Genomic DNA, 26,697 nt, shown 5'->3' with positions numbered 1-26,697 from the left:
CTGGGGTGGAAGCTGGGGTGGAAGCTGGGGTGGAGCTGGTGTGGAAGCTGGGGCAGGCGAGCAGCAGCAACATGAAACACAGCAGTAGGAACATGAACGTAGCAATAGCAAGTGAACACAGCAGTGCAGCAGCAGCATAGCGAGGCAGAGGCAGGAAGACCTGGCAGCTTACAGTAAATAGAGCGGCATGTTTAGGAGAATGTGTTTGGTTGGTTGTAAGAGGGACGAGGTACGTCACGTGTTAATGTATCATTGGTGCTCGAGTTGACTGCCTGAACTAGCTCGCAGGCTTCGCCCCATTTGTGCTGCTCCGCTCCGGGGGGGTTGGTGCTGTCGGAGGTGTCATGTCCCTTCTGCTTGGGGCCCCCCAGAGTGTCTTGGGGCGCCACTGCCCATTGACATCTCTTTTTTTATTTTCTTCTCAACTTGGTAAATGTAAAAAAGAAAAAGATTTTAGTTTTTGAAAGTCACCTCATGCAGACTAACTTCTGGAGTCAGCTCTTCAAAACTTAACGACAAACACGTGAATCTGTTTTATTAGATTTGTTACGCCAAAAAGCACTTTAAAAAAATGTATTCAGCTTGGGAGAACAAAGATAAATATATTGATAATTATAAAGTCTTCAGGGGGTTTAGAAAAAGCAAAGACATGTTATTTAAACCGGGAAAGAGTTTACTCTGTATATTGATCCGTTGATAAAGGACTTCTTTGAAAATGGGGAAAAAAATAAAATAAAATAGAAGTAAAATACAGGCACTCAAAATCCAAGAGGATTAAAAAGCCAATATAGTTGCAATTAAATAGTTAAAGAGCCAGCATCGATCAACCCCTGTAGGTCTAAAATAAAAACTCAAAACCTGACATGTTGTTTTTATGCTTCAGTCGCTACAGTAAAGGATTTTTTTACATTTCCTTCCTTGAGGCTCGTACACCAGTGCAATGGATCAGCTTCCTCCTCACATTGTTAACATTATTCCACTGTTGACTTTAAAGCGCCTCATGTCATTCAGATGCATGATGGGAAACAGTTAGGGGGTGCCTGGCAGGCGACCAATCCAATAAGGAGCAGATTGATTGGATCCAGCAGCCCTTCCTGCCTTCTCCAGAATCTGAGAGGCTTAGAGCTGGAAATGAGATTTTCATTCACACCCCAAATCCACCGGGAACTCAACTCCATAACCCTAACAGACGCTGAGAAGCACAGCGAGTGTGTGTGTGACGGCATGAAGTGCAACATGTGTGTGTGAGGTTGCCTGCGATTATGCTAACGAGAACGCTATCCGCTCTGCTACTCATCTATTTCCGCCCACAGCTTTGTGTGTGTCCATGTTTTAAACACTCACATAGCTTGAACACATGTGGAAACACACACACAGCTTGCATACATGTATACACACATGCCGACACACTCGTGCACACACACAGGCAGAGACCCTGCGTGTGTGTGAAGCATGCTGTGTGTTGTAATTTCACCCTCTCCCTGCCGTGAAGAATAATTACATCGCTCGCTGACTGCTCAGTCTATCTCTCTGCTTCCCTCTCAACCGCATCTTCTTCCCACACACACACTCACAGACACACTCACACAACACATACACACACACACACACACACACACACACACAACGCACACACCTGAGTACTCCCCCACCTTCGCTTGCTTCCCAATCCATCCTACTTCTCCAATTCTGTCTCCACTTTATTCTGACCAACTCTCTAAAGTCTCAAATATTGTCGAGCTTGTCGTGACTATGTGTTTGTTACATTTATTGCTTTTGATAAGTTGAGTAAAGCATTAGTCACAAGACAACGAATTACCACAACACCTCTGATGATGGATTCATCAGTTAAGTCTTTAATCAAGCAGAGAATGGCAAGCTTTCTTTGTTTTCTGTTATAATATGCTTCTCAGTTTCTTTGTGAAGTCAATATGTTTTGTTTTTGGAGCGCTGGTCAGACAGAACAAGCAATTAGAAAATGTCAAAGCTGTTGTAAAAGTTTCATTTCCTCTCACACACATGCACCTTGCTGCAGCAGAATCACTCTGTCTTGGGGTCTGTGAGGGGTTTGATTATTTACTGCAGGGACAGATAGACTGGTTAACCCTCGAGTCTGATCCTGTGTGAACAGATTGAGCGTCTAAACTACTCAAGATGTTCCACCCCTTTCAACACTGTCACTGATGGCCCAACACATTTCTTTAAAACAGAAACTACTCAAGACGCAGTCACAAAACTTTAAAGGGGACCTATCATGCAAAATGCACTTTTGTACGTCTTTTATACATGAATATGTGTCCCCGGTGTTCCAGGGAACTCACCAAGTGTCAGAAAACACAACCCTCTCTATTTTCCTCCATACCCAAATCTCTAAAAACGGGGCTGCAACGGATCTGATAAAAACTGATCCAGATTTGAACATTTATCTGACGTCAGGACGGAGGAGCTGACCTATCAGGGGAATGAGAGGTTGTCGTGGCATGGTAACAGCATGGTAACAGCATGGTAACAGCATGGTAACAGCATGGTAACACGACGCTCGTAACTCGGCCCCCTCCTTTGCAGGGGGGCGTGGTCAGCTGCAGCGCATGCAAAGACAGGGGTGGAGGAAAGCAAAATAGAGCGAAATGAGGCATGGCTAAAATGCATGATCTGTTTGGTATTTTGAAAAAGAAAACGTATAAATATACCTTATATAGGTATGGCCCTACAATATATTATTCAAATATAGCATGATAGGTCCACTTTAAGGGTCTGTAGTGGAGATCAGAATAGAGTTTGAAGCTGCATCGCAACATGGTCTCAAGTTTCTCGAGTGTTACTAAGTAGGAAATGTCTCTTTCTTTCTGCATCTGTGTCCATGATTGTCATGTGTAGAAAGTAGATATGCTATGATTGAAAGGAGTAGTGACTGTAGCCAATATTTTTGGGTTAGCCTGACCAACTAAGGGCAGAAACATGGCCCACTCGTGTACTCAGAAACGTAGAAACTCTGAGCGATGAAAGACCACAAAGACCAATTTCATGTTTCATTGATTTTTGGAGTATGCCGGCTAATAGCTGCAGCCGACGGCGTGACTCAACGAGAGAGCTGAATTCAGTTTGAGTTCACTTCTGCTCAGAACATCACAACAAAGCTCTGGCCGTATATAGCTATGTTTTATTTTTTCTTTACGTAGATTATCCACAGATAAACCTCCTTGTTATCTCCACCTGTGTGTACGTTATCATGTTATGTTTGTTCACTGCTTTTGTACAAGGTGTTTTCTTTTGACTTTATGTATTTGCATGGATCATGTTTCATCATCAAGGTTGAAATTAGTGCACAATCAGCAGAATAGCATTGGATGGTATTAATCCAAACGCAACTAAGATTTGACATCCAGAGCTTAGACTTTTTTTTAAACAAAAGACCAATATATTTTCTAACAGTCCCTTATCTATTGTACTGAACATTCAACCAGAAGTCTTCAAAGTGCCACCTATCAGTGTCTGTGATGCAGAAAGTGAATTTCACCTTTACTTCCAGAAAGATGAACGCCTGAAATAACTCCCACTTGTCTTTCCTGCGCCCCGCCATGAATCCAGTAATCTCACCGCCTCCTCCAGAGGAAGGTCCATCTACATTTCTGCTGCCGTCAGGATGTGTGTGAATGGATTTCTGCTGCGGTGTGTTCAGGGGGAAAGGCACAGCGTCAGCAGGAGGGAGATTATTGACACCCACACCAGCGGGATTGAGAGCACTTCATGTCCTCCGCCAGTCCATAAATCCCACAAATACCTGTACCATGTGTCCACACAACTCCAAATCCAAACAGTCTTTGTAATCCTCTGAAAACACTGCTGTCAGGTTGATCAATCTTGGCAGTAACAGAACAGTTACTCAAACATTTCGCCCATCTGCCGCTGCAGGCAGGCCAGGGTAAACGTTTAAAGTCACAGCGGGAATTTTCAGAGATTGTTTGATACAACATTAACCTTGTGTGGATTTGGAAAGAGTTGAAACCCCATCAGATGACTTATTATGATGGATTAGATTCCTCACATTTAGAATAAACACTGACCCCGTGAAACACTGAACAAGCTGTATCTCAACTCCAGATGAATCATTACAATCTCCCTTTGATAGAAATTGAGTAAAGTGTAACATAGCATGAAGAAATACTCAAAGAAAGTACCTCAAATGTGCACTAATGAGATACCAAATTGGCTCAATACTTAATACCATTTTAAGTGAGTCCATGCACTTCAAACGTGTTTCTAGCTGTGCTTCCGTATCGTTGAGCCACTTTTGTTTGAAGTCACAGCGGGAATTTCCAGAGATTGTTTGATACAACATTAACCTTGTGTGGATTTGGAAAGAGTTGAAACCCCATCAGATGACTTATTCTGTTGGATTAGATGCTGAATTTGTCTCTGAAACAAGATTTATTAGAAAAATGTAATGTGTCTGTTTGATAGATACGTTTTTTATTTGCAAAACTTAATGCATTCGTTTGTAGATGGTGTTTTGTATTTGCAAACCACGTTGTGTTTGTTAGTGAATCATAAGGCATGTGTACAACTTGTTTAGCTTGTGTCGTGTCAAATGATCATATCACCATTTAAAACATATAGTCTTATACTCTGATTGTCTCTTACAATATTCAATTGTATTTTTAGTCTTGTACTGTATGTGTTTAACAGAGACATATGTTAAGGGTTCAGGAGGGCAAAAGGAAGTGTAAAAGGTGGATTTGCAAATGGTTAAGGACGAGGGGGTTTTATGGTTTAATGAAGGGGATGTTTAGATGATGCCTAAGGGATTTTAAGGGTGGGACCAGTTGGATATTCTCTCTACGATATAGTGTGACTGTACGCTGTGTTCGGGGTGCAGAACTTCTCTATCCTCTGAGGATGAAGTAGCTCTGTTCCTGCATTTGAGATCGATTTCACTATATGTATAATGACTTTATTACATTTATCAGTTTCTCGTAAGACTTTCCTCCACAGTTTGTTTGTGGAGTTATAGCAGGACATTAGCTCCATAATGCTAGCTCTGCTCACTTACCGTTGAGCCACTTGGAGTTGTACTGGGCGGTCCGGAGGGGGGGCATGCCTCCGAGGCTGCGGTAGATGACGGGGTCCCGGCCGGAGAAGTCGATGACGGTGGCGGCGTACAGCTCTCCGCTCTCCGTCACCACCGCCGTGGAGTTGTGCCGCGGATCGTACGGACAGCGAGCCACGCCGTTCACCCGCTCCAACACGCTGCTCAGGTTCCCCACCTAGTGTCGAGGAGGAGATGGAGGGGAAAAAAGGGAAATACGGTTGTTTTTTTCTTTCTTTGACTTATTCAAAAACATATAGGACGTTTTTTTTTGCTTACAGAATTAAATGACCCCTAAGTAGCTAAGTGTCGGTCATGAAAAGAGCTGTTGGAATTCTCTAGAAAATAGGAAAGGAGCTTTAATGCTTCCTTTATTATCTCCTTCAGCTTAGGATACAGTAGTTCATGCTTTACAAAAGGAAAGGAAAGAACGCCGTCCTACAATTCCTTGCGGGTGCAACAATGTGAAGCAACATTCTGCATAAACAACTGATTGTGATCGTCAAACATGATTCATGCTTGTTATTAAGGATTTTCCAAAGTATGCCATATCTTGCTTAGCTGCTTATATGTTTTAAGCTTTGAACAATATGTTAAACCAAAAGGAGAACTATTAATGTGACACTTAATATAGTTGTACAATCTTTAAAGAAGTCACATTTCACGGAGTTGGACGGAGTTTCTTAAGCTGTTTATTTTGCTAATTCAAACTGTTTCAATGGCGCTATGCACAGAAGTAGATTTGGCCGATGTGTAATGCACATATTGCATGTATTATTCATTCAAATATTATACAAAATTGACACTAATTAGGATTGATGTGGATTAACACAAGCGATACGGAGTGTGAGCAACCATTTCGTTTATTTGTTCCCTTTCATTTAAACCTTGGTAATAAAGTAATATATTTAACACCGTCGTCCACGTTTATAAACCCTGCATGAAACAACATGATAAAAACGCACGGGGCAAAGTATCCAGAAGTGCTTTTAGGAGTCCATCCGCAGAAAAATTGTCGTTTCCTCACAGCAGACACACATCAATAGCATCGATCGCTGCATCATAAATAAGTGCAGTCTCTTTTCCACAAGTCCTGAAGAATTCTCCTTCACATCTTTCCTTAATCCCAGTAGTTTTTTTATGGAGGTTAAGGAACAGTGGTTTGGAAAAGACAAAGGACCTGAGGGCTACAGTATGAGGGGCCGTGTAGGCCAAAATTCAAACTCACCTCGCACACACACTACTGAAAACATCGGGCCTTGCACACACACTACTGAAATACTCTCACATTCACTACTGAACACCTCACACACACTACTGAAAATTAAGCCTCACACATATTACTGAAAATTAACCTCACACACACACAACTGAAAATTAACCTCACACACACATAGGTGAAACACATGCACATTCCCTACTGAGAACCTTTCAGTAAAATGTTTTTCAGGAGTGTGTGTGTGTGAGGTTTTCAGTAGTGTGTGTGTGAGGTTAATTTTCAGTAGTGTGTGTGTGAGGTTAATGTTCAGTAGTGTGTGTGTGACGTTCATTTTCAGTTGTGTGTGTGTGAGGTTAATTTCCAGTAGTGTGTGTTTGAGGTGTTCAGTAGTGAATGTGAGAGTATTTCAGTAGTGTGTGTGCAAGGTGAGTTTTGGCCTACACGGCCCTTCATACTACAGTGTTGTCACCTAATTTCAACAACATTATACACACACACACACACACACACACACACACACACACACACACACACACACACACACACACACGCACACACACACACACACACACACACACACACACACACACACTTATCCGTACCTCTCTGGTAATGCATTGGGGCTGGAAAGCATTGGTTCCGCAGGACATGACCTCAGTCTTGTTCACCAGCAGGACTCTGATGTAGTTTTGACATTCAATCTGCGGAGAAGTGGGCCAAGATGAAAAAAAGCTTTCAGAAAGTTACAGAGGAGCAGAGAAAAGCTGAGGAGGCAGGATAAATATTCTCTGACGTGTTGCTGAGAAGAACAATAGAGCCGGTCCTCTGGTATCAGACCGGCACGCAACCAAAAGCAATTCAGAGTCTGCACATTTCCCTCTTGTACGGCCATTGTTCAGACACAAGGAAAGTGTTTTGCAGCTGAATGGAAGCCTATTTGTGACATCGACTGAGGCGCTACAGTGTGTGTTTCTGTAAAAAAGAGTCAAATCTGTTTTAACAAAAGGCGTGAAATCGATTTATTGGTGTTGTAACGGTTTAAGTTTTTGGGAAATGGTGGCGCTTTGTGTCCGATGTGAATGCAGTGAATTCCATAAGAATGTATTGTTTGTGTGTATTAGATATCACCCCTCGCTCTGAAGGCACAGAGGGAGATACATGTGACGCTGCAATCAGATACTCACAAAATAAACTATAACAGCTGATGCTTCGATGTGTTAGAGGCAGGGTTTTGTTTTTGTAAAAAGGCCAAATATTGTTGCTTGATCGTGACGTCTGTAGTGGAAATTAGAAAGGATTATATTTCCCAGCTTCTTAAGAGACACAGAAATGAGCAACCTGTGCGAAAAAATGCCGTCGAGACACAGTTTTTATCCGTAAGTTATATACAAAGAAAGGAAGAATACTTTTGTAAAGGCCTATTTTCTGTGTTGAACGTGTGTGTAAAGTGCATTATTTTAATTAAACGCGAGTCGCACAATACCAATACATCATCCAGAGCCAAATAAGTCATCACAACAAGTACAAACAAGTTAACAAAAGATATCGCGTCAGATCTGTCTGTTAAAGCGTCTCAGTGGCTTGATGGAAACAAAGGAAGGAAACTGTGACAGTTGTTCATCAGACATATTTGAAAGGAAGTCCTTATGTGTGTCTCACTATCTTCCCCCCCCCTTTCTTGTGCACTTTCCCTCTCCCTCTTTCCCTTTCGCCCTTTTCTGTTGAGTGCCAGAAAAACAAGCTTTATTTGAAGTCTCTGAAAAGCTGTTTTCTGTGCAGAGCCTCCCATGAGGAGCAGCAGATACCAAGATGGCCTCTCTGTGTTGTAATTGGGGGCGGGATGGAGGTTACCTCTGTTTTGCCTTTGCTCTGACACGACCGCCGGGTGTCCTCGTCCGGTGCCCACTCCGTCGCCTAGGAGACAAAAAACAAGAAAACAGAGATGAGAAAGAGGCCGAAAGGCAGTCGGCTGCAGACACGACAAAACAGTTACGCAAGAACCGACTGTTGCTAGTACTGTAGGCACGCACAACAAGACTTTAAATCTCATTGCTGTTTGTTTATTGTGTAAACATGGCGACCGGCTTGCCCGCCAAGGGCTCATTGGAGAAGGGCTGAGGACGCCATTAGCATGTAAATGGCTTTCTCTCTTCTCTCCCCCTCTATATCTTTTGCTCTAGAAAGTTTGCAGCACTCCCCACCCCCCCCCCCCCCCCTTTTTACTCCTACCGGCCAATTAGATTCCTGTTGATGGTTGTGTCTAGGGCTTAATTATGGATGCAGGCGGCAGCACTGCACGACTGCACTGCTAACACTCTGAAGCAGGAACACACACACTAACGCAGGAGCACACACACTAACGCAGGAGCACACACACATGCTGCTCAGCCACCGGAGTAGCACTGGCTCTTGTTAAGTACTACAAAAACTCGAAATCTTGCCAAGTATATTTGTCTAATATCTACTCAGAATATGTCTTAACACCTGATATAAGACGTAATAACTTCAGAAGCAACACTGCAGTGAGATATCGGGTCTTGTTTTTAGACAATGCATCATCTTGTTAAGTCAAATAAATAAGTATCTCAGATTAAACTTATTTTCTTTCACATATTTATTGAAAAATCACCAACTGACATCAGAAAACAGAAAACCTTTGAGCATTTGCGGCTTACAGTATATTGTAACACAACATCTCCTGATTCTGGTCAAACATAGTTCAAAACTAGTTCTCCCAGCTAATTACAAGATCTGATTTATCTAAATGTCCCTTCTTATTTCAAGAAATCTTACCAAGCAAATGTTCAATTGATCTATTGGCAGATTTTTGTACTTATTTCAAGTGAAAACGTCTTGTTTTCATTATTGTTTAACGTGTTTTTGGAGCAGCATTTTTTCCAGTGAGAGTATTTTTGTTTTCAAAGAGATGTCCCTCTCTTGGCATGAACTGTATATGTCAATGTGCCAGGACACCCCCTGCTGGGTGTCACTGGCCTCATTTAACTCATCCTCCTCCATCTCCTCCTCTTCTCTGATCGCACTGCCCAAGTTAGAAGGTTGCCTAAATGTCTAAAAGTAAGAAGAGCATCAATCTGATCCATGTCTTTATTTATTTCTCTTCTCTCCCAAAGGGATTACTTCCATGCACGAGAGGAGCCACGGCAGATAATTATCTAGAATGTATGAATTGCCTTCCCGGGACAATAGGCCAGTGGGACAAAGTTGTGACCCAATATTCAGAGGAGCCCGCCAACTGAGACCAACTAAGAGTCAACACTAAACTAGGTCAGTATTACAGGAGCCAAATGGAGAGCTCAAACAAACAGCACACTTCAGGACATTTTTATTATGTTTTTTGGGAGTTTTCCCTTTCCTGTAGTGTGTTATAAAGGTTTTAGTGCATGGTCTGAAAACGCTAAAATCTCCAAATTCCCGCCAGTTACTCTCCCACACATTCCCCCGCTGCCTGGAAGGCCTTCATCGGACACATTGTACGGGCGGGACATCTCTAAGCGGTTGACCAATCACAACAGAGCCGGCCAGCTAACCAAGGTGCTGCAGCACAGGCAGTACATTAAAGCATGGAGACATGTCACAGTAGAGACACTACATACTGATATACACCTGAACATCAGCAGGAGAGGACTCTTTAAAGTAGAGACACTACATACTGATATACACCTGAACATCAGCAGGAGAGGACTCTTTAAAGTAGAGACACTACATACTGATATACACCTGAACATCAGCAGGAGAGGACTCTTTAAAGGGGAGACACTACATACTGATATACACCTGAACATCAGCAGGAGAGGACTCTTTAAAGTAGAGACACTACATACTGATATACACCTGAACATCAGCAGGAGAGGACTCTTTAAAGTAGAGACACTACATACTGATATACACCTGAACATCAGCAGGAGAGGACTCTTTAAAGTAGAGACACTACATACTGATATACACCTGAACATCAGCAGGAGAGGACTCTTTAAAGTAGAGACACTACATACTGATATATACCTGAACATCAGCAGGAGAGGACTCTTTAAGTAGAGACACTACATACTGATATACACCTGAACATCAGCAGGAGAGGGACTCTTTAAAGTAGAGACACTACATACTGATATACACCTGAACATCAGCAGGAGAGGACTCTTTAAAGTAGAGACACTACATACTGATATACACCTGAACATCAGCAGGAGAGGACTCTTTAAAGTAGAGACACTACATACTGATATACACCTGAACATCAGCAGGAGAGAACTCTTTAAAGTAGAGACACTACATACTGATATACACCTGAACATCAGCAGGAGAGGACTCTTTAAAGTAGAGACACTACATACTGATATACACCTGAACATCAGCAGGAGAGAACTCTTTAAAGTAGAGACACTACATACTGATATGAACCTGAAAATGAACATAACATGTCCCCTCTAACTAAGGCTGCTTCACCATGTGTCTCATCTTAAACACCTACATGCAGTCTAGGAACATTTAATAATTTAGGTGTGAATTTGCCCAGCAGTTATAACTCATGTGCTTTTTCTGGATCCTCATTATGCTTGAATTAAAGCTCAGCAGAAGGGACTAACATTGTAAAGCCCCAAGACTCAGTGGGGAACTCTGCAGGGATCATATAGATTCTAAGTTAATCACGTTTATTTTTCTTCTTAAATGCTCAGTGCAGGGTTTAAACTGAAATATAGTATATTAAATTAGGACTTTTAGGAGACCTGCTAAAAATCTGCTGAGTGCTCCTTTCTGTTTAAAGTATAAATAGATCTTTCATTTCACAGATCATGAAGTACATCGACTATGCTTGAAGGAGTGGAAGTTCATGATTTTGGATGAATAGCCTCTGCACGAATCCTCGGTAATGAGTGAAAGCGGCAGAATGAACTCTCCACCGCCTAATGAGCCAGGCTGGGATTTATTTTATTGCTTTTACATTAACTTTATATTAATAGACATTCAAGGGTTGTTTTTGGATTGTTCAAACTACCAGAGCTGCAGAGGAAATAAACCTCCTCATGATGTTTGATTGTTCGTGACAAATTAAAGCTCCACAAACTCACCAGTGTACTCTATACCTGCTCAGCAAAAAGACAAACAGACTAAATGGGCAACTAGCTGCGGAAGAAAGTGGAATATTAAGCAGCTAAAGAGATAGATATTGCGCTTGGTGAATAATTATGAAAGCTAAAAGAGACTAGCATTCATCAGCTGGATAGAAACTCATTTTAAAAGTTCATGTATGTGTACAAAATAACTTTATAGAGCAATTATATGTTCGGAGAAGTTTTTTTTTGGAGTAGTTCCTCCCGTTAGTGGCAACAAATATAAATTCAACCATATTTTGTCCAAGCTGCACGACAATAATGATCCTATACAAAGTGTCATAAAGCAATTTTTGACAAACATTAGCATGTGTGTATAGTTTAAATGGAAGATCCCCATAGGCCCCGCCCACTCGATCGGATCGGCGATCGGAGCATCCCTAATGTAAGTTGTGCTGACAGGTCCACACATTGCTTCCCCGCAGAGAAGTTCCCCCCGCCCTCCTGTTGACAGTTCACGAGCGTCAGCACGATAAAATATTTTTTTTGAATGGCACTTCATATCAACAAGGTTGCCGACCCCTGGTGTATAGTCATGCTTAAAGGTAGGGTAGGTAAGTTTGAGGAACCGGCTCGAGATACACTTGTTGTTATATTCCATGGAATGCTCTTAACATCCCGATAGCAATGAATATCTGAAGTGCTTTGACAAAAAATCCATTAATAAATGTCATCTGTGGAAGCTGTGGTGCTGTAAAAAGCACGACCAATCATCTGAGCCGGCCCGGCTAAAATAACTGGATGGCCTACCTGCCTGTCAGCCTTCCATCTGTGCACAAACTTATCTCGTGCCCTCATTGGTCATGTGCGCGTTCGTGTGTGTTGGAGGAGGGGCTCTGTAAGGAAGTGGCAGATTTTCTCCGGTTGTGTATTTTCAAATTCTAGCGATCTCGAGCCGGTTTCTCAAACTTACCTACCCCACCTTTAAGGTCACCTGATTAATTAAGTCCAACATTCACACTGTTCGTTTACGATTCTGCACCCAATTGAAATGTTATCATGCTCTTAAAAAGGTGTTTTCGCTGATGTTATAATACGTCAGATGCGAGAAACGGCACCTAATATGTTCGTTGTAAAAGTGAGAGTGATGTAAAACCGAATGATACTTAAAGTTTTGAAGACACCGATATCATTTCTTAAGGTTTAGGCAACAAAACGACTTAAGTAGGTGGAGTAAAAAGTTGTATTCCGGCTAAAATAACTAGGTTTTAAGAAAAAAGTTTAATTGAAATTGCTCCTGTCGTAGTTACTACAATCACTACAGGTCTGAGTTGTCTTTTTGTATTCCTTCTTTTAGTAATCCACTGCTGTGAATAGATGATGTAACCTAGTAGACCCCTACTGACCCACATCTATAACTGTAATAACCACTTTTTTTAACAGGCTGATACCATTCAAAAACCGGTGATCTTCTTCCACTCCTGAGGGAAGAATCTGCTTATTTAGCTGCCAAATGCATCACTGTGATCACTGTGGTCGCTATATCTGATGCTGCAGCTGGAAAACAGGTTGATGAGACGTGTGAAAGTGAACTGAAACAAACAAACTAGAAACCAAAAGCACTGAAAGGTGAAACAGACTGCAGTGACAGGTGTGTGTTTGTCACAAGAGAACACACACTAGCTTTAGTCATTTAATTCACAGGTAATGTAAAATTGTTATTATGTCAGCTAAAAGCAAGCTAAGCATAAAAAAGCAGATACAATCTCTGTTCTCCACCATATATATATATAAGCGCAGTTTGAAGGCGTACATTGAGACGGATGCATTAGCGTGATTGAAGCTATGTTTAGCTCCTGCAGTGGATAGATAAGTGGGCTCTGGTCCATATTGATAGCTACAGCTCATCCCCACAGCAGCTCCCTTCAATTAACCTGCATCAGACCGGCAGCGGAGAGAGCTAAGTAAACTGTGATTAAAATGAAACTTGAGCTCCGGGGCCTCTGTACAAGAAGGAGGAGAGGAATAAATAAAAAAAGTAGAAGTGGCTAATGCGCTCTGCAGGACCTTCACTGGCTCAACGTGCATCCGAACACTCAGACACGACATCGGATCCACTTCATGTGAGCAGTGAGCGGCATAGCAGCATTCACACACTCACACTCACACACACACACACACACACACACACACACACACACACACACACACACACACACACACACACACACACACACACACACACACCTCGACCTCGGATACACTTCCTGTGGCAGCTTTCATTCAGAGCGCCATCACTCTGCTGCTGAAATGAAAACACGTCTCCTGACAGCCTGGGGACTGATGGCATTACGTCATTGTAAACACACACCCCCCCCATATACACACACACACACACCCCACACAGGGTGATGGATGCCTTTGCGATGAATCATGGCTCGGGGCATTACCATGTTTTCGGCAGGGCTCCGTCTCCAAGCATCCCCATCGGCTTAACCCTCTGACCTTCAGACCAGAAAGTGCCTCCCTCCTCTCTCTCTCCCTCTTATACATCTTCTCTTCTTCTTCCTCCTCTCCCTCCTCCTCTCCACTCTCTCCTCTCCACTCTCTCCTCTCCTCTCCTCTCCTCCACTCTCTCCTCTCCTCCTTCCCCTCTCCCTCCTCTCTGTCCATCTCTTCTTCTTCTTTACACCACTTTGGAACAAAGCCACTCTCACTCAGAGGCTGTGAGAACACCTCCCCTCTCAAATACCTTCACTCTGCACCCAGCACTGAATGGCCTGCTGCTAACAACAGGGGGAATTAAAGCTGTTGAATGTGTGGGCTTACTGTTGCACTGCTTCATATTTCACCAAAAAACACTACAATCCAACGAAGAGAAAGGTAACAACTAGAGAGGGTAGAAGAATCCCTCTGTGACCTCTGTTGACTTAAAGGTGGGGTAGGTAATTTTGGAGAAACCAGCTCGAGTGCGCTAGAATTTGAAAATACACAGCCGGAAGAAATCTGCTACTTCCTTACAGAGCCCCTCCTCCAACACACACGAGTGCGCACATGACCAATGAGGGCACGAGATAAGTTTGTGCACAGATGGAAGGCTGACAGGCAGGTAGGCCATCCAGTTATTTTAGCCGGGCCGGCTCAGATGATTGGTCGTGCTTTTTACAGCGCCACGGCTTCCACAGATTACATTTTTTTATGGATTTTTTGTCAAAGCACTTCAGATATTCATTGCTATCGGGATGTTAAGAGCATTCCATGGAATATAACAAAAAGTGTATCTCGAGCCGGTTTCTCAAACTTACCTACCCCACCTTTAAGAGTTAAATGCAACAAAATGAAATAAATGAAGTTAAAAAAAACGGCTGAGATTTAAAGTTTGGTTAAATAAAGGCACAATACAAGTTGTGTTTTTTAAATAATTGGACATTTTTCTTGCAGAAAAGAAACTGATAGCAAATACTAAACAAACTGGGGTTAAGCAATATTACAATCATCTTTTTTTATATTGTGTTTTACAGTAAACAGTATCACATGTTTGGATGTGACAGACATAAACAACGCGTATGGAGGAATAAAGGCACTTGACATTGACTTTAAATCCCTGATGCAGGAAACACGGGGAAGTAACGAGTCTCTGTTCCTCGTGCTCAGGGCCATGATTTGCCTCTGGCCTAAAATGCATGTTCATTTCCATCTTTTAGCAGAACCAACAGCCCTTTACTCCCCCTGCCATCAATTCCCCCCCCACCCCGAGTCTGACACCACATTCCTCCCAATTTCACCGCTCCTTAAGACACAATAAGAATATGTCCCCTCCGGCATTTCGCCTTAAGGAAGGGAGAGAAAAACAGGCAGATGAAATAGCAGGAAATACAATTAGTGGCAGCAAAGAGGATTCATTACTTTGACTGCTGAAAGATTGTGGCTGCGCTCGAAAATGAATTCTATTTTGACGAGAAACAAAGAGAGAAAGAGCGAGATATGGAGCGGGAAACACTAATGAAGTGAAGAGGAATTGCCGAGCAGCGGAGTCTGAAATGTGGTCGTTCCTGAAATGTGGCGCTGTGTTGATAAGGCCTCCTCTCACTGACACACTGCTAACATTATGTGGGACAACTCATTATAACTCATGAATATTGTAAATAAGTGTGTCAGGGAGTAATGGTTGTTTGAATAGGAGCTGTCTGCCACTTGTTATAGTCGAGATAGATGTGCATACCAATGCAGTGAGACAGAGCCTAACGGTGTCAGTTTAGTCTACGGAAATATCTGAAAAATATTAAACGATTTGGAAAAATAGACTCGTTAAGTATTAAATATGTTATAACTCCATATGTACAGCTAACATAATGTATCTAAATGTGGTAGAATGATTTAGACAAAATATTCTTCTACTCTCGGCATTGATAGTGGATGCTTTTAGGCAGAGGTGGGAGAAGTACTCAGATCTTGTGCTTGAGTAAAAGTAGAAGTACTCAGATCTTGTGCTTAAGTAAAAGTAGAAAAACTCAGATCTTGTGCTTAAGTAAAAGTAGAAGTACTCAGATCTTGTACTTGAGTAAAAGTAGAAGTACTCAGATCTTGTACTTGAGTAAAAGTAGAAGTACTCAGTTATTGTACTTGAGTAAAAGTAGAAGTACTCAGATCTTGTACTTGAGTAAAAGTAGAAGTACTCAGATCTTGTACTTGAGTAAAAGTAGAAGTACTCAGATCTTGTGCTTAAGTAAAAGTAGAAGTACTCAGATCTTGTACTTGAGTAAAAGTAGAAGTACTCAGATCTTGTGCTTAAGTAAAAGTAGAAGTACTCAGATCTTGTACTTGAGTAAAAGTAGAAGTACTCAGATCTTGTACTTGAGTAAAAGTAGAAGTACTCAGATCTTGTACTTGAGTAAAAGTATAAGTACTCAGGTCTTGTACTTGAGTAAAATTAGAAGTACTCAGGTTTTGTACTTGATTAAAAGTAGAAGTACTCAGGTCTTGTACTTGAGTAAAAGTAGAAGTACTCAGATCTTGTACTTGAGTAAAAGTAGAAGTACTCAGATCTTGTACTTGAGTAAAAGTATAAGTACTCAGGTCTTGTACTTGAGTAAAATTAGAAGTACTCAGGTTTTGTACTTGATTAAAAGTAGAAGTACTCAGATCTTGTACTTGAGTAAAAGTAGAAGTACTCAGGTCTTGTACTTGATTAAAAGTAGAAGTACTCATATCTTGTACTTGAGTAAAAGTAGAAGTACTCAGGTCTTGTACTTGATTAAAAGTAGAAGTACTCAGATCTTGTACTTGAGTAAAAGTAGAAGTACTCAGGTCTTGTACTTGATTAAAAGTAGAAGTACTCATATCTTGTACTTGAGTAAAAGTAGAAGTACTCAGGTCTTGTACTTGATTAAAAGTAGAAGTACTCATATCTTGTACTTGAGTAAAAGTAGAAGTACTCAGATCTTGTACTTGAGTAAAAGTAGAAGTACTCAGGTCTTGTACTTGAGTAAAAGTAGAAGTACTCAGTTATTGTACTTGAGTAAAAGTAGAAGTACTCAGATCTTGTGCTTGAGTAAAAGTAGAAGTACTCAGATCTTGTGCTTGAGTAAAAGTAGAAGTACTCAGATCTTGTACTTGAGTAAAAGTAGAAGTACTCAGATCTTGTACTCGAGTAAAAGTAGAAAAACTCAGATCTTGTACTTGAGTAAAAGTAGAAGTACTCAGATCTTGTGCTTGAGTAAAAGTAGAAGTACTCAGATCTTGTGCTTAAGTAAAAGTAGAAGTACTCAGATCTTGTACTTGAGTAAAAGTAGAAGTACTCCGATCTTGTGCTTAAGTAAAAGTAGAAGTACTCAGATCTTGTACTTGAGTAAAAGTAGAAGTACTCAGATCTTGTGCTTGAGTAAAAGTAGAAGTACTCAGATCTTGTGCTTAAGTAAAAGTAGAAGTACTCAGATCTTGTGCTTAAGTAAAAGTAGAAGTACTCAGATCTTGTACTTGAGTAAAAGTAGAAGTACTCAGATCTTGTACTTGAGTAAAAGTAGAAGTACTCAGGTCTTGTACTTGAGTAAAAGTAGAAGTACTCAGATCTTGTACTTGAGTAAAAGTAGAAGTACTCAGATCTTGTACTTGAGTAAAAGTAGAAGTCCTCAGATCTTGTACTTGAGTAAAAGTAGAAGTACTCAGATATTGTACTTGAGTAAAAGTAGAAGTACTCAGATCTTGTACTTGAGTAAAAGTAGAAGTACTCAGATCTTGTCCTTGAGTAAAAGTAGAAGTACAAGATCTTGTACTTGAGTAAAAGTAGAAGTACCAGATCTTGTACTTGAGTAAAAGTAGAAGTACTCAGATCTTGTACTTGAGTAAAAGTAGAAGTACTCAGATCTTGTACTTGAGTAAAAGTAGAAAAACTCAGATCTTGTACTTGAGTAAAAGTAGAAGTACTCAGATATTGTACTTGAGTAAAAGTACCAGAGTGTAGGAATACTCTGTTAAAAGTAAAAGTCCTGTATTCAAAATGTTACTCAAGTAAAAGTAGAAAAGTATTATCATCAAAATACATTTAAAGTAGATTGGTCCATCTCCAATGGACTGTGACAGAGTTGATTTTAAATCCTGATTAAAACACTGATGATTTGAGCAGATTTGTTCCACATAGAAAACAAAGATTGTTAGTTTAAATTAACACTACCTCTGAATTTATGACATTTAGCAAGAACATTTCCTTTAAATGAACATGCATTAAGCATAAAACCGCAAAACCGATGTATTAATCGTTCATATTCATATATAAGATGAGGTACATCTTAAAATTGATATAAAGGTGAAAATATTCAGTATGTTTCAATGTCTTAAATCCTCATATGGCTTCTCATGATTCCTTCCTCAGGTCATCCTGCTGCTCTTCACTGCAGATATTCTCTAAATGTCTCTCTAAATGAAGTATTTCTTCTCTTCAGGGTGTCTTAATTTATGGATTCTTCCCTTTCATTTCCCGCCTACCCCCTTCAACGTGACTCTCCATACATAATGTGCTATTTTGAGCAATAAACCCACACCTAGCACGTAAACACAACTCGACAATATGGCACATTCTGGCACAAATCAGTGTCCATGAGGTGCAGAGGAGACACAATCTGCCCCCCCTGCATAGAGACAGGTGGGAACACAACTTTTCTGAGGTGAGACATCAGTGACGCATCAAGTGTTTGTCTAACCCACTCTGATCGTTGTGCAAACCCCAGATTATGATCATTAATTTCCACCATTATTCACATTTCTTCAACCAAGCAATGTCTAACCATTATATAAGGGGAACTGGTCATTCACTGCCAACAAATGAATGAAAAACAGATACAAAATGGGATAAATTGACACCCATAGTTTCACATTCACTGTTACAAACACACCGATAGTCTCCAAAGCCACATACAAAACCACAGATGGACGAAATAATATTTTCAACAGTCCTTTGTCTCGCAGCTCATTGTCTCATCGACACACCCACATCCTCTCCTTTGTGTCTCATTCTCTCTCTCTCTCTCTCTCTCTCTCTCTCTCTCTCTCTCTCTCTCTCTCTCTCTCTCTCTCTCTCTCTCTCTCTCTCTCTCACACACACACACCTTCATCTACACAAAGCTGCAGACATGGAGGGAAGCAGTGCTCAGTGTGTGTGTGTGTGTGTGTGTGTGTGTGTGTGTGTGTGTGTGTGTGTGTGTGTGTGTGTGTGTGTGTGTGTGTGTGTGTGTGTGTGTGTGTGTGTGTGTGTGTGTGTGTGTGTGTGTGTGTGTGTGTGTGTGTGTGTGTGTCTGTAAATCAGCACATTCAAAATGTCAGACTAAATGTTCACATTGTAGAGAAATACAGAGGGTGCAGAGACAGACAGACAGACAGCAGCAAACATTCACTCAGCCGTGAACACAATGCTACAAACGCTCCTGACAACCTGTGATGTTTCAGCCTGTCTGTAAGTGTGAAAAGCGGCACTTAGACACAAATATTTCACCCTAAAGCGCTGTGTATCCAGTGCAGAGTCAAACTCAACAAATACGCCTGACTGCGCCCCTGAACATGATTCAATTTCACACTAAAGATGGGTATTGTAAGAAAACTCTGCAATGTAGTATACTGACAGAGATGGAAAGTGAACAGGTTCTGCTTCCAGCTACAGACAACACATTGTGTCTACTAAATATTGAAAGAAACCAGGTTTACCCGTGGGCAGATTTCAGATATTAACACATCCAAATCACAGCTACATGTGGGGTTAAGTTACAGTATAAGTGCTTGTGTTGAGAAAACAATAAAAAATCTTACACCACGATTTAGTTTCAAAGATGATATAAGATATTCGTATAAAGCACCGTTTTTGTTTCACAACAAGCTGCATTTTAAGGGCAGATGATCCAAATGCAGACGTGTGGTGCAGTGGGTTGTGCGTTGGTGTTCGGATCACGGGGGCACAGGTTCAAACCCCACTGCAGTCAGCATGTCGTTGTGTCCCTGAGACACTTCACCCCAAATGGCTCCTGTGGGGATTGTCCACTGTATTGAGTATGTAAGTCGCTTTGGATAAAAGCGTCTAACAAATAACATGTAATGCAAAGCAGGTAGAATTAACGAGACTCAGTGTCAATGAACAGGCTTATGTGTAAACATAGTTGGTAATGTGTGATTACAGACGAGTACATAAGTGCTAGCAGAGTTTCTGCAATAAGCAAAAGGACACAAACATGGAGGAAAAGTTCAAACAAACAAGCTGCACATGCGTGTCAGATATTGGGCAGTAAAGACCGGGGTTTAATGAGAGAACGAGGCTCAGGTGAGGAGACTCTGAGGACATCTGGTGGACAGGTGAGGAAGGACACGCTTAGATAGGTCGAAGAAAATATAGAGGACAGAGGGGAGCTTTTCCAGATATGTCAATATGTATTTAATACCTTTTTTTTGTATTTGCTATACAACATATTTACAACAAAAACATTTAACTAATTAGTCAGTGTTTAATGTCGTGTCAGCCCGAGCTTTGACCGAATATACCGTTTTATATTTTAAACACAACTATTATCTGATCTATAACTAACAATCTGACCACTGCATTTATTACATATATTACTAGATGTTGACATGTGCTATACCAGTTTGTTGTTTATTGCTAAAGGACGTAGCAATATACATCTTTATAAACTAAATACAAATATTTGCTATACAATCTGTACGTTGCTTTTTAAATCTGCTTTTTATTTTATTTTAAAGATCCATTTAAAGATCTTGTAGATGCAGCTTGAGAAAGAAAGGGGGGGAGGATGATGGACTGCAGGTTGAATAAAAGAAATGCAATAAAATGTTTAATACATTCTGTAATTACTTCATAAGACGAAATGTACAAATACTTCAATATTGGACATTTTAAATATCTGTTTCACTGTCACAGCAGAATCAGAATCAGGTCTCTCACCAGGTAGGTTGACACGTACGAGGAATTTGACTTGATGTCACGGTGCATACATAAAAGTAAAACCAAAATAAAAAAACACAGATAGAGAACTTTTATAAGAAAATATAATAACATTAACAAATTATAAAATATAGCAGTATTTACAATGCAATAGAATATAAGGTGAGATCTGCCTCTGTGAGCAGCCAATCAGCACAGAGGATTATTTCTGCTCTCCCCCAAACCCTCAGTGTGCTACACACACACACACACACACACACACACACACACACACACACACACACACACACACACACACACACACACACACACACACACACACACACACACACACACACACACACACACACACACACACACACACACACACACACACACACACACACACACACACACACACACACACACACACACACACACACAATCAGTACTGTGGACAATTTGAGGTGAAGTATCTTGCCCAGGGACACAACGACATGCTGACTGCTGTGGGACTCGAACTTGCTACACACACACACACACACACACACACACACACACACACACACACACACACACACACACACACACACACACACATAGCATAATGCTCCTATGAAATGAGCAATAACCCATTAGCTCATTTATCTAAAGTGCTTCTTAATGACCGAGAAGCAGGGAACTCTGTCTGTAGATACTTTGGATGACATCAAGAAACAAACATTCATATTAAAGAAAGCTGTTAAAATATAAGGGAAATGAACCATAACGAGGATAACTGTAAGAAAAATAATATGTAATTAAGTTGTTTTAATTGCGTTAAGGATGAAAGTGATTAAGCATGCTCTGAATGTTATTCCATGTTGCAAGTGTACTATGATCAGTTAAAGAAGAGCCATTATCTACATCATAATCATATAATTGACTGTTATTTTGTATATATTGATTGTTGTGTTTTCATCTTAAAGGTGGGGTAGGTAAGTTTGAGAAACCGGCTCGAGATACACTTTTTGTTATATTCCATGGAATGCTCTTAACATCCTGATAGCAATGAATATCTGAAGTGCTTTGACAAAAAATCCATAAAGAAATGTCATCTGTGGAAGCCGTGGTACTGTAAAAAGTACGACCAATCATCTGAGCCGGCCCGGCTAAAATAACTGGATGGCCTACCTGCCTGTCAGCCTTCCATCTGTGCACAAACTTATCTCGTGCCCTCATTGGTCATGTGCGCGTTCGTGTGTGTTGGAGGAGGGGCTCTGTAAGGAAGTGGCAGATTTCTTCCGGTTGTGTATTTTCAAATTCTAGCGCACTCGAGCTGGTTTCTCCAAAATTACCTACCTCACCTTTAATGTCTGCATATGTATAAATGTGTCTGTTGATTCTGTATATATATAGGATATACATATTTTATACATATACATCCATATTTGTATTTTTGTATTCGGGATTGTGGGAAACGGTATTTCGATATTTGTGTCTGTACACACAAACTGGAAGATTGACATTAAAGTTGACTTTGACTTTGACTAATTTAAAGGTCCCATGTCATGGCTATTTCTACTGATCATATTTCCATTGTTGAGGTCTACTAAAATAGATTTAAATTGTGCAATTTTCCAAACTCACATTGGTTTCTCATACAGCATCTCTGTATAGTATGTGTATTCACTCTCTGTCCTAAACGGCTTGTTGGAGCTCCTGCCCCCCCCCCCCTCCCTGTGAGCCCAGTGTGCTCTGATTGGTCGGGACGTTGCGAGGCACGCTGCTGCGAGGAGCGGACAGGTTTCCGGGTCGGCGATCCAGCGAGAACAAGCTAAACTCATCCTGAGCACACACAAACACTCACAGCCGAAGTAAAAACAATAAGTGTGGCTTGATGTTGAGAAAGAAAAAGGTTTATAAACGCTGTGAGAATGGGTCTGCAGAGAGCATTTCTCCGCCATCCCAACTCGTCTATTACCAGCGTTCAGGGAGCTCTATGCAAGTCAATGGGACTCCCTGTTAGTTAGCCAAGGGATCCTGGTGTGTGAGGTGCTCCGTGGATTGGTCCATTTGGGCCAATCCGGTCATTTGTTGTTGATCTGGGTATTCACACGTCACTGAACCCAGGAAGTAAACAATGGAAAAAGAGAAATGTCCAACGAGGCGTTCTGGGGCAGCATAGACAGGTCTTTTCTGTGTTAGAGTTTTACTCGCTACAGGGTGTACTTTGAGGGTTTGTGACCCTGCAGACCGTTTACATGCAGAAAAACCTTCATAACACACAAGGGGACGGGTAATAACCAGAAAAGCATGACATGGGACCTTTAAGCATTTTCAAGAAGAACCCACATAAAACAACATACTGCTTTACAACAAAATAATGTTTTTCTCTGGCAGCATCCAACACACAACACACACATGTGACGACACACATTGTGAAACCTCTTTAGAAAAAGCAAAAAGCTGTCTACATGCAGGACAGATAGCGCTGCACACACACTTTTAGAAACGTTACTCCTGCTTGTCATGCTGCAGCACATCATGACAAGCTGCTTCCTTGCAGTTACCAATTACCAAATATGCAAGGGGGCAAATATCCCCCCCTCTCTCAGCTCTGCTGCTCAGAGATTACCTCTCTGCTCTCACAAAGACTGCATCAATAATTAAATCTCCGGCCAATCTGCAGGAATTAATGAAGAGTGTGAATGAAATCAGCCATGAGTCATCAAACTAGGGGCAGAGAGAGAGGAGGGGGATACTGAGGGAGAATCAAAGGGTGGGGGGGGGGGGGGGGGGGGGGGGATTAATGGCCGTCCTATGGCCTTTCATTCATAAAATCCTCCATGATCTCACTCTGCCCTTCAGCACTGCATACACTGAATACACTGAAACCTTGACTTTTTAATTAAATGTATAATGTCAACAGATTACACGTGGTTGTATTAGGTTAGTTGAAAGCAATAATATAACGTTTAAATACAACATATTTGGTTGAACTTACCTAATACAATTATGTGTACTCTGTTGACATAATACATATAATTAAAGTTTTTTCCGTGTACAGTATACAGAATGTATCCTATTCTACTGTACAGTATTTAATTTCACCTTCTGTTTTACCTTTATTAATCTTATTTGCCTATATTTGCATTATTCCTGCAAACTACTTCCACCATTTTATTGCACTGTTTTACATATTTTACTGTAACGTTAAATATAATATCTGTTGCATTGTTGGAAGAGCCTAGCACTTCAGATTTGTATTGACAAAACGACACTGTGGTTTTGACAATAAAGCCTTTTAATCATTGATCGTACCATGCATATTGAAGATGAGAAATCAGATACATCACTGAGACTAATGCTACCTTCAGTGTGTCTTAAGCGTAACGAGAGGCCAACTGGTCCCATAGGAAGTTGAATGTCCAAGAAAAACACCTACAATAACAAATGCATTTATTTTTCTTCGGGTCATATGGGACGCTTAGCAAACTCTCTTTTGACGAGGGAGTTTGCACAAGGCACTTCCTGTTTGAAAGGAGCAAACAGTGACCCTTGACCTCTGCTCTGCCCTCCTGACCTTCAGGGAAAAGATGCTCGCTGGGACCAAACTTCAGCAAACATTCCTCCAGCTGTTCCCTCCGGCAGGAAACTCTGCTTCTGACAGACTTAATGGTTTCTACTTCAAGTGAAAATGCTTTATGCTACTGTCATTGAGCGTGGTGTGATTTCACCTGAGAGGCCTGCTGCTTCAACATTTAATTTCAGTTCACTGACTGATAATTTGATTTGGATAACTTGGTTAAACTGGAGATTAATTTCAATATCATTTAGTAATTAGAATGTTCCCTTTATCATCACAAATGATTAGGACTTGCAAACAACAATGAATTGTTCCCGTCTGAGACACAGGGTCCCACATTTAATAAGATTAGACTGAAGAACTCTGTCCTATAATTAAATACAGCTAAGCTAAATAAGGCACTTGAACATATTGTGATTCATTGTTATGTTAAATGTCTGTTTCTTTGTTTCTGCTCTAAATATGTGTTCTTGTTGATGTTGCAAATGGACAAACAACATCAAATTTGAGACAAAGGGTCCCACATTTAATTAGGTGTGTGTGTGTGAAGAAGAATGTTGTGTACCAGTCAATCCTATATGTGGTCTTGTTGATGTTGCAAATGGACCTGCTGTGATGCAAGAAAGTCACTACTGTAAGAAATAAAATCAATGTTTATATGGCGTCATTTAAATTAAATACACTGTTTTAATTTAAAGCTGTTTTATTCTGAAACCGGAAACGACTTCGGGTTTTGCTAGTAAATATTGTTAGCTTCAATTTAAGGTTAGCATTAGCATGTGGCTAAAGACTACGTTTTCAAACAGTGAATTTAAGGTTAATTGACATATAGTGTTGCACACTAAAAACACTGTCTTTAACTCTCACTTATTGACGCTGCAATACTGTTATTAGGGAATGTTTAAATAACCCCAGACATTAGAATATTATACAATTCAAAGAGAAACACGGCAGGATTTGCATTGGACACGCCCCCGTCGACGCCGGCCAATAGGAAAAGACCACAGAGGACAACAGGAAAAGCAAGCCAAGAATCGCTCTCTTCCGCTCACCCCACGCGACAGGCAGCAGCTGATGGGGAGAGAGCCTCCACTCACATATCTCATTTGTATATCATTGCATTATTTTTGTTTAATTAAATGCTGTTAACTTTTATAAGCTTCTTTGGACTCTTTTCAGTTTATCCTGGTCTCTGGGTTTAAGAATTCCTAATACTACATTAAAGACAGTAAGTGCTATCAAAATGAACCAGAATCCTGCAGGTACACTAGCATCAAAGAAACACAACCTTGTTATGCATCAAACCAAGGTTCTGTGGAAATGTTACAAGACTTCAGTTTATGAAACCATGCATTCAATTGAGATAACTTCCTAATGTAATAAGTATAAATGATCATTTTATTATCCCAATAACACCCCCAAGTGCTACAAAGTGCTTTTTTTAACAAAAGATGCAGAGAAAATAGTTGAATGTGTCATTGTGTAACGGAAGATGTTCTAATATCTAGAGCAGGGGTGTCCAAACTACGGCCATTTTGAATCGGCCCTCAAAGCAAATTCAAAAAAGTATAATGTAATATGGCCTACAGATGAAACTTGTGCTTGTCTTATATTGTACTTCTTAACTATACAGACATATATTACACAGTAGTATTCAAGACCACTTTTATAATAAATTCAGTGAATGAAAGTTGGAAACATTTTCTAACATATCTTAGTTGATGAGAAAAAAGCCCAATAGGCGCTTTCACACCGCATTACTTTTCCCACTTTAGTTCCGATATAGTTCCGAAATGTTGCGTTCACACCAAAAAAATCCGGAACTAGAACTTAGTTCATGAGAACCTTTTTACCTCCTTTTCCGTCCCTGCTAGAGAGCAAAAGAAAAAGGTTCCTGTCTGATTGGCTGGGCGGATTGCAAACCACGCCCCGTAAAACTCCATAAAAGTTTTGTGAAGCCGCCATTTTATTATCCTCGCATTAGCATTATTAGCATTAGCATTAGTCCAGCGCACCAACGCAGAGAGACTAACTTATGGCAACACAAAAGAAAACATGGGAGCGGTGGAGATGAGGAGGTGTCGGCGTTCTGGCGATTTACTCGGAAGGCTTCAGTAGAAGCTGCTGGGAGTCCCAGCAGCTTCTACTGAAGCCAGTCCCCAACTCCGGGGACTTCCGGCCGGGGACTCTGGGTGGCAGTATACGCCGTGAAGTTGTTTGTGGCCTGCCAGTAAACCCAAAGCAGAAGAAGAAGAAGAAGTGACGTCAGCGGCTTCATTTGCCTAATCCTTCCGCAGGGACTTATTCCGGTGTGAACGCGATCTGTACTTAGTTCAT

General features: G+C 40.9%; 1 protein-coding gene across 7 annotated transcripts in view; it reads right to left on the bottom strand.

The window, feature by feature from the left end:
- The window catches only part of sema5ba (sema domain, seven thrombospondin repeats (type 1 and type 1-like), transmembrane domain (TM) and short cytoplasmic domain, (semaphorin) 5Ba), a 239,458-nt gene that overhangs the window by 72,899 nt on the left and 139,862 nt on the right, over positions 1-26,697 (bottom strand). For all 7 annotated transcript variants that reach the window (XM_034147142.1, XM_034147138.1, XM_034147143.1 and 4 more), the window contains 3 exons: positions 8,157-8,219; positions 6,908-7,006; positions 5,051-5,264 (listed from right to left, as the gene is read on the bottom strand). In XM_034147142.1, the coding sequence (XP_034003033.1) occupies positions 5,051-5,264; positions 6,908-7,006; positions 8,157-8,219 (376 nt within the window). The remainder of the gene's footprint in view (positions 1-5,050; positions 5,265-6,907; positions 7,007-8,156; positions 8,220-26,697) is intronic.

Source organism: Trematomus bernacchii, unplaced genomic scaffold (genome assembly GCF_902827165.1).
Source record: "Trematomus bernacchii unplaced genomic scaffold, fTreBer1.1, whole genome shotgun sequence".
Classification (NCBI taxonomy): Eukaryota; Metazoa; Chordata; class Actinopteri; order Perciformes; family Nototheniidae; genus Trematomus; species Trematomus bernacchii.
This window is presented reverse-complemented; position numbering and strand designations above follow the sequence as displayed.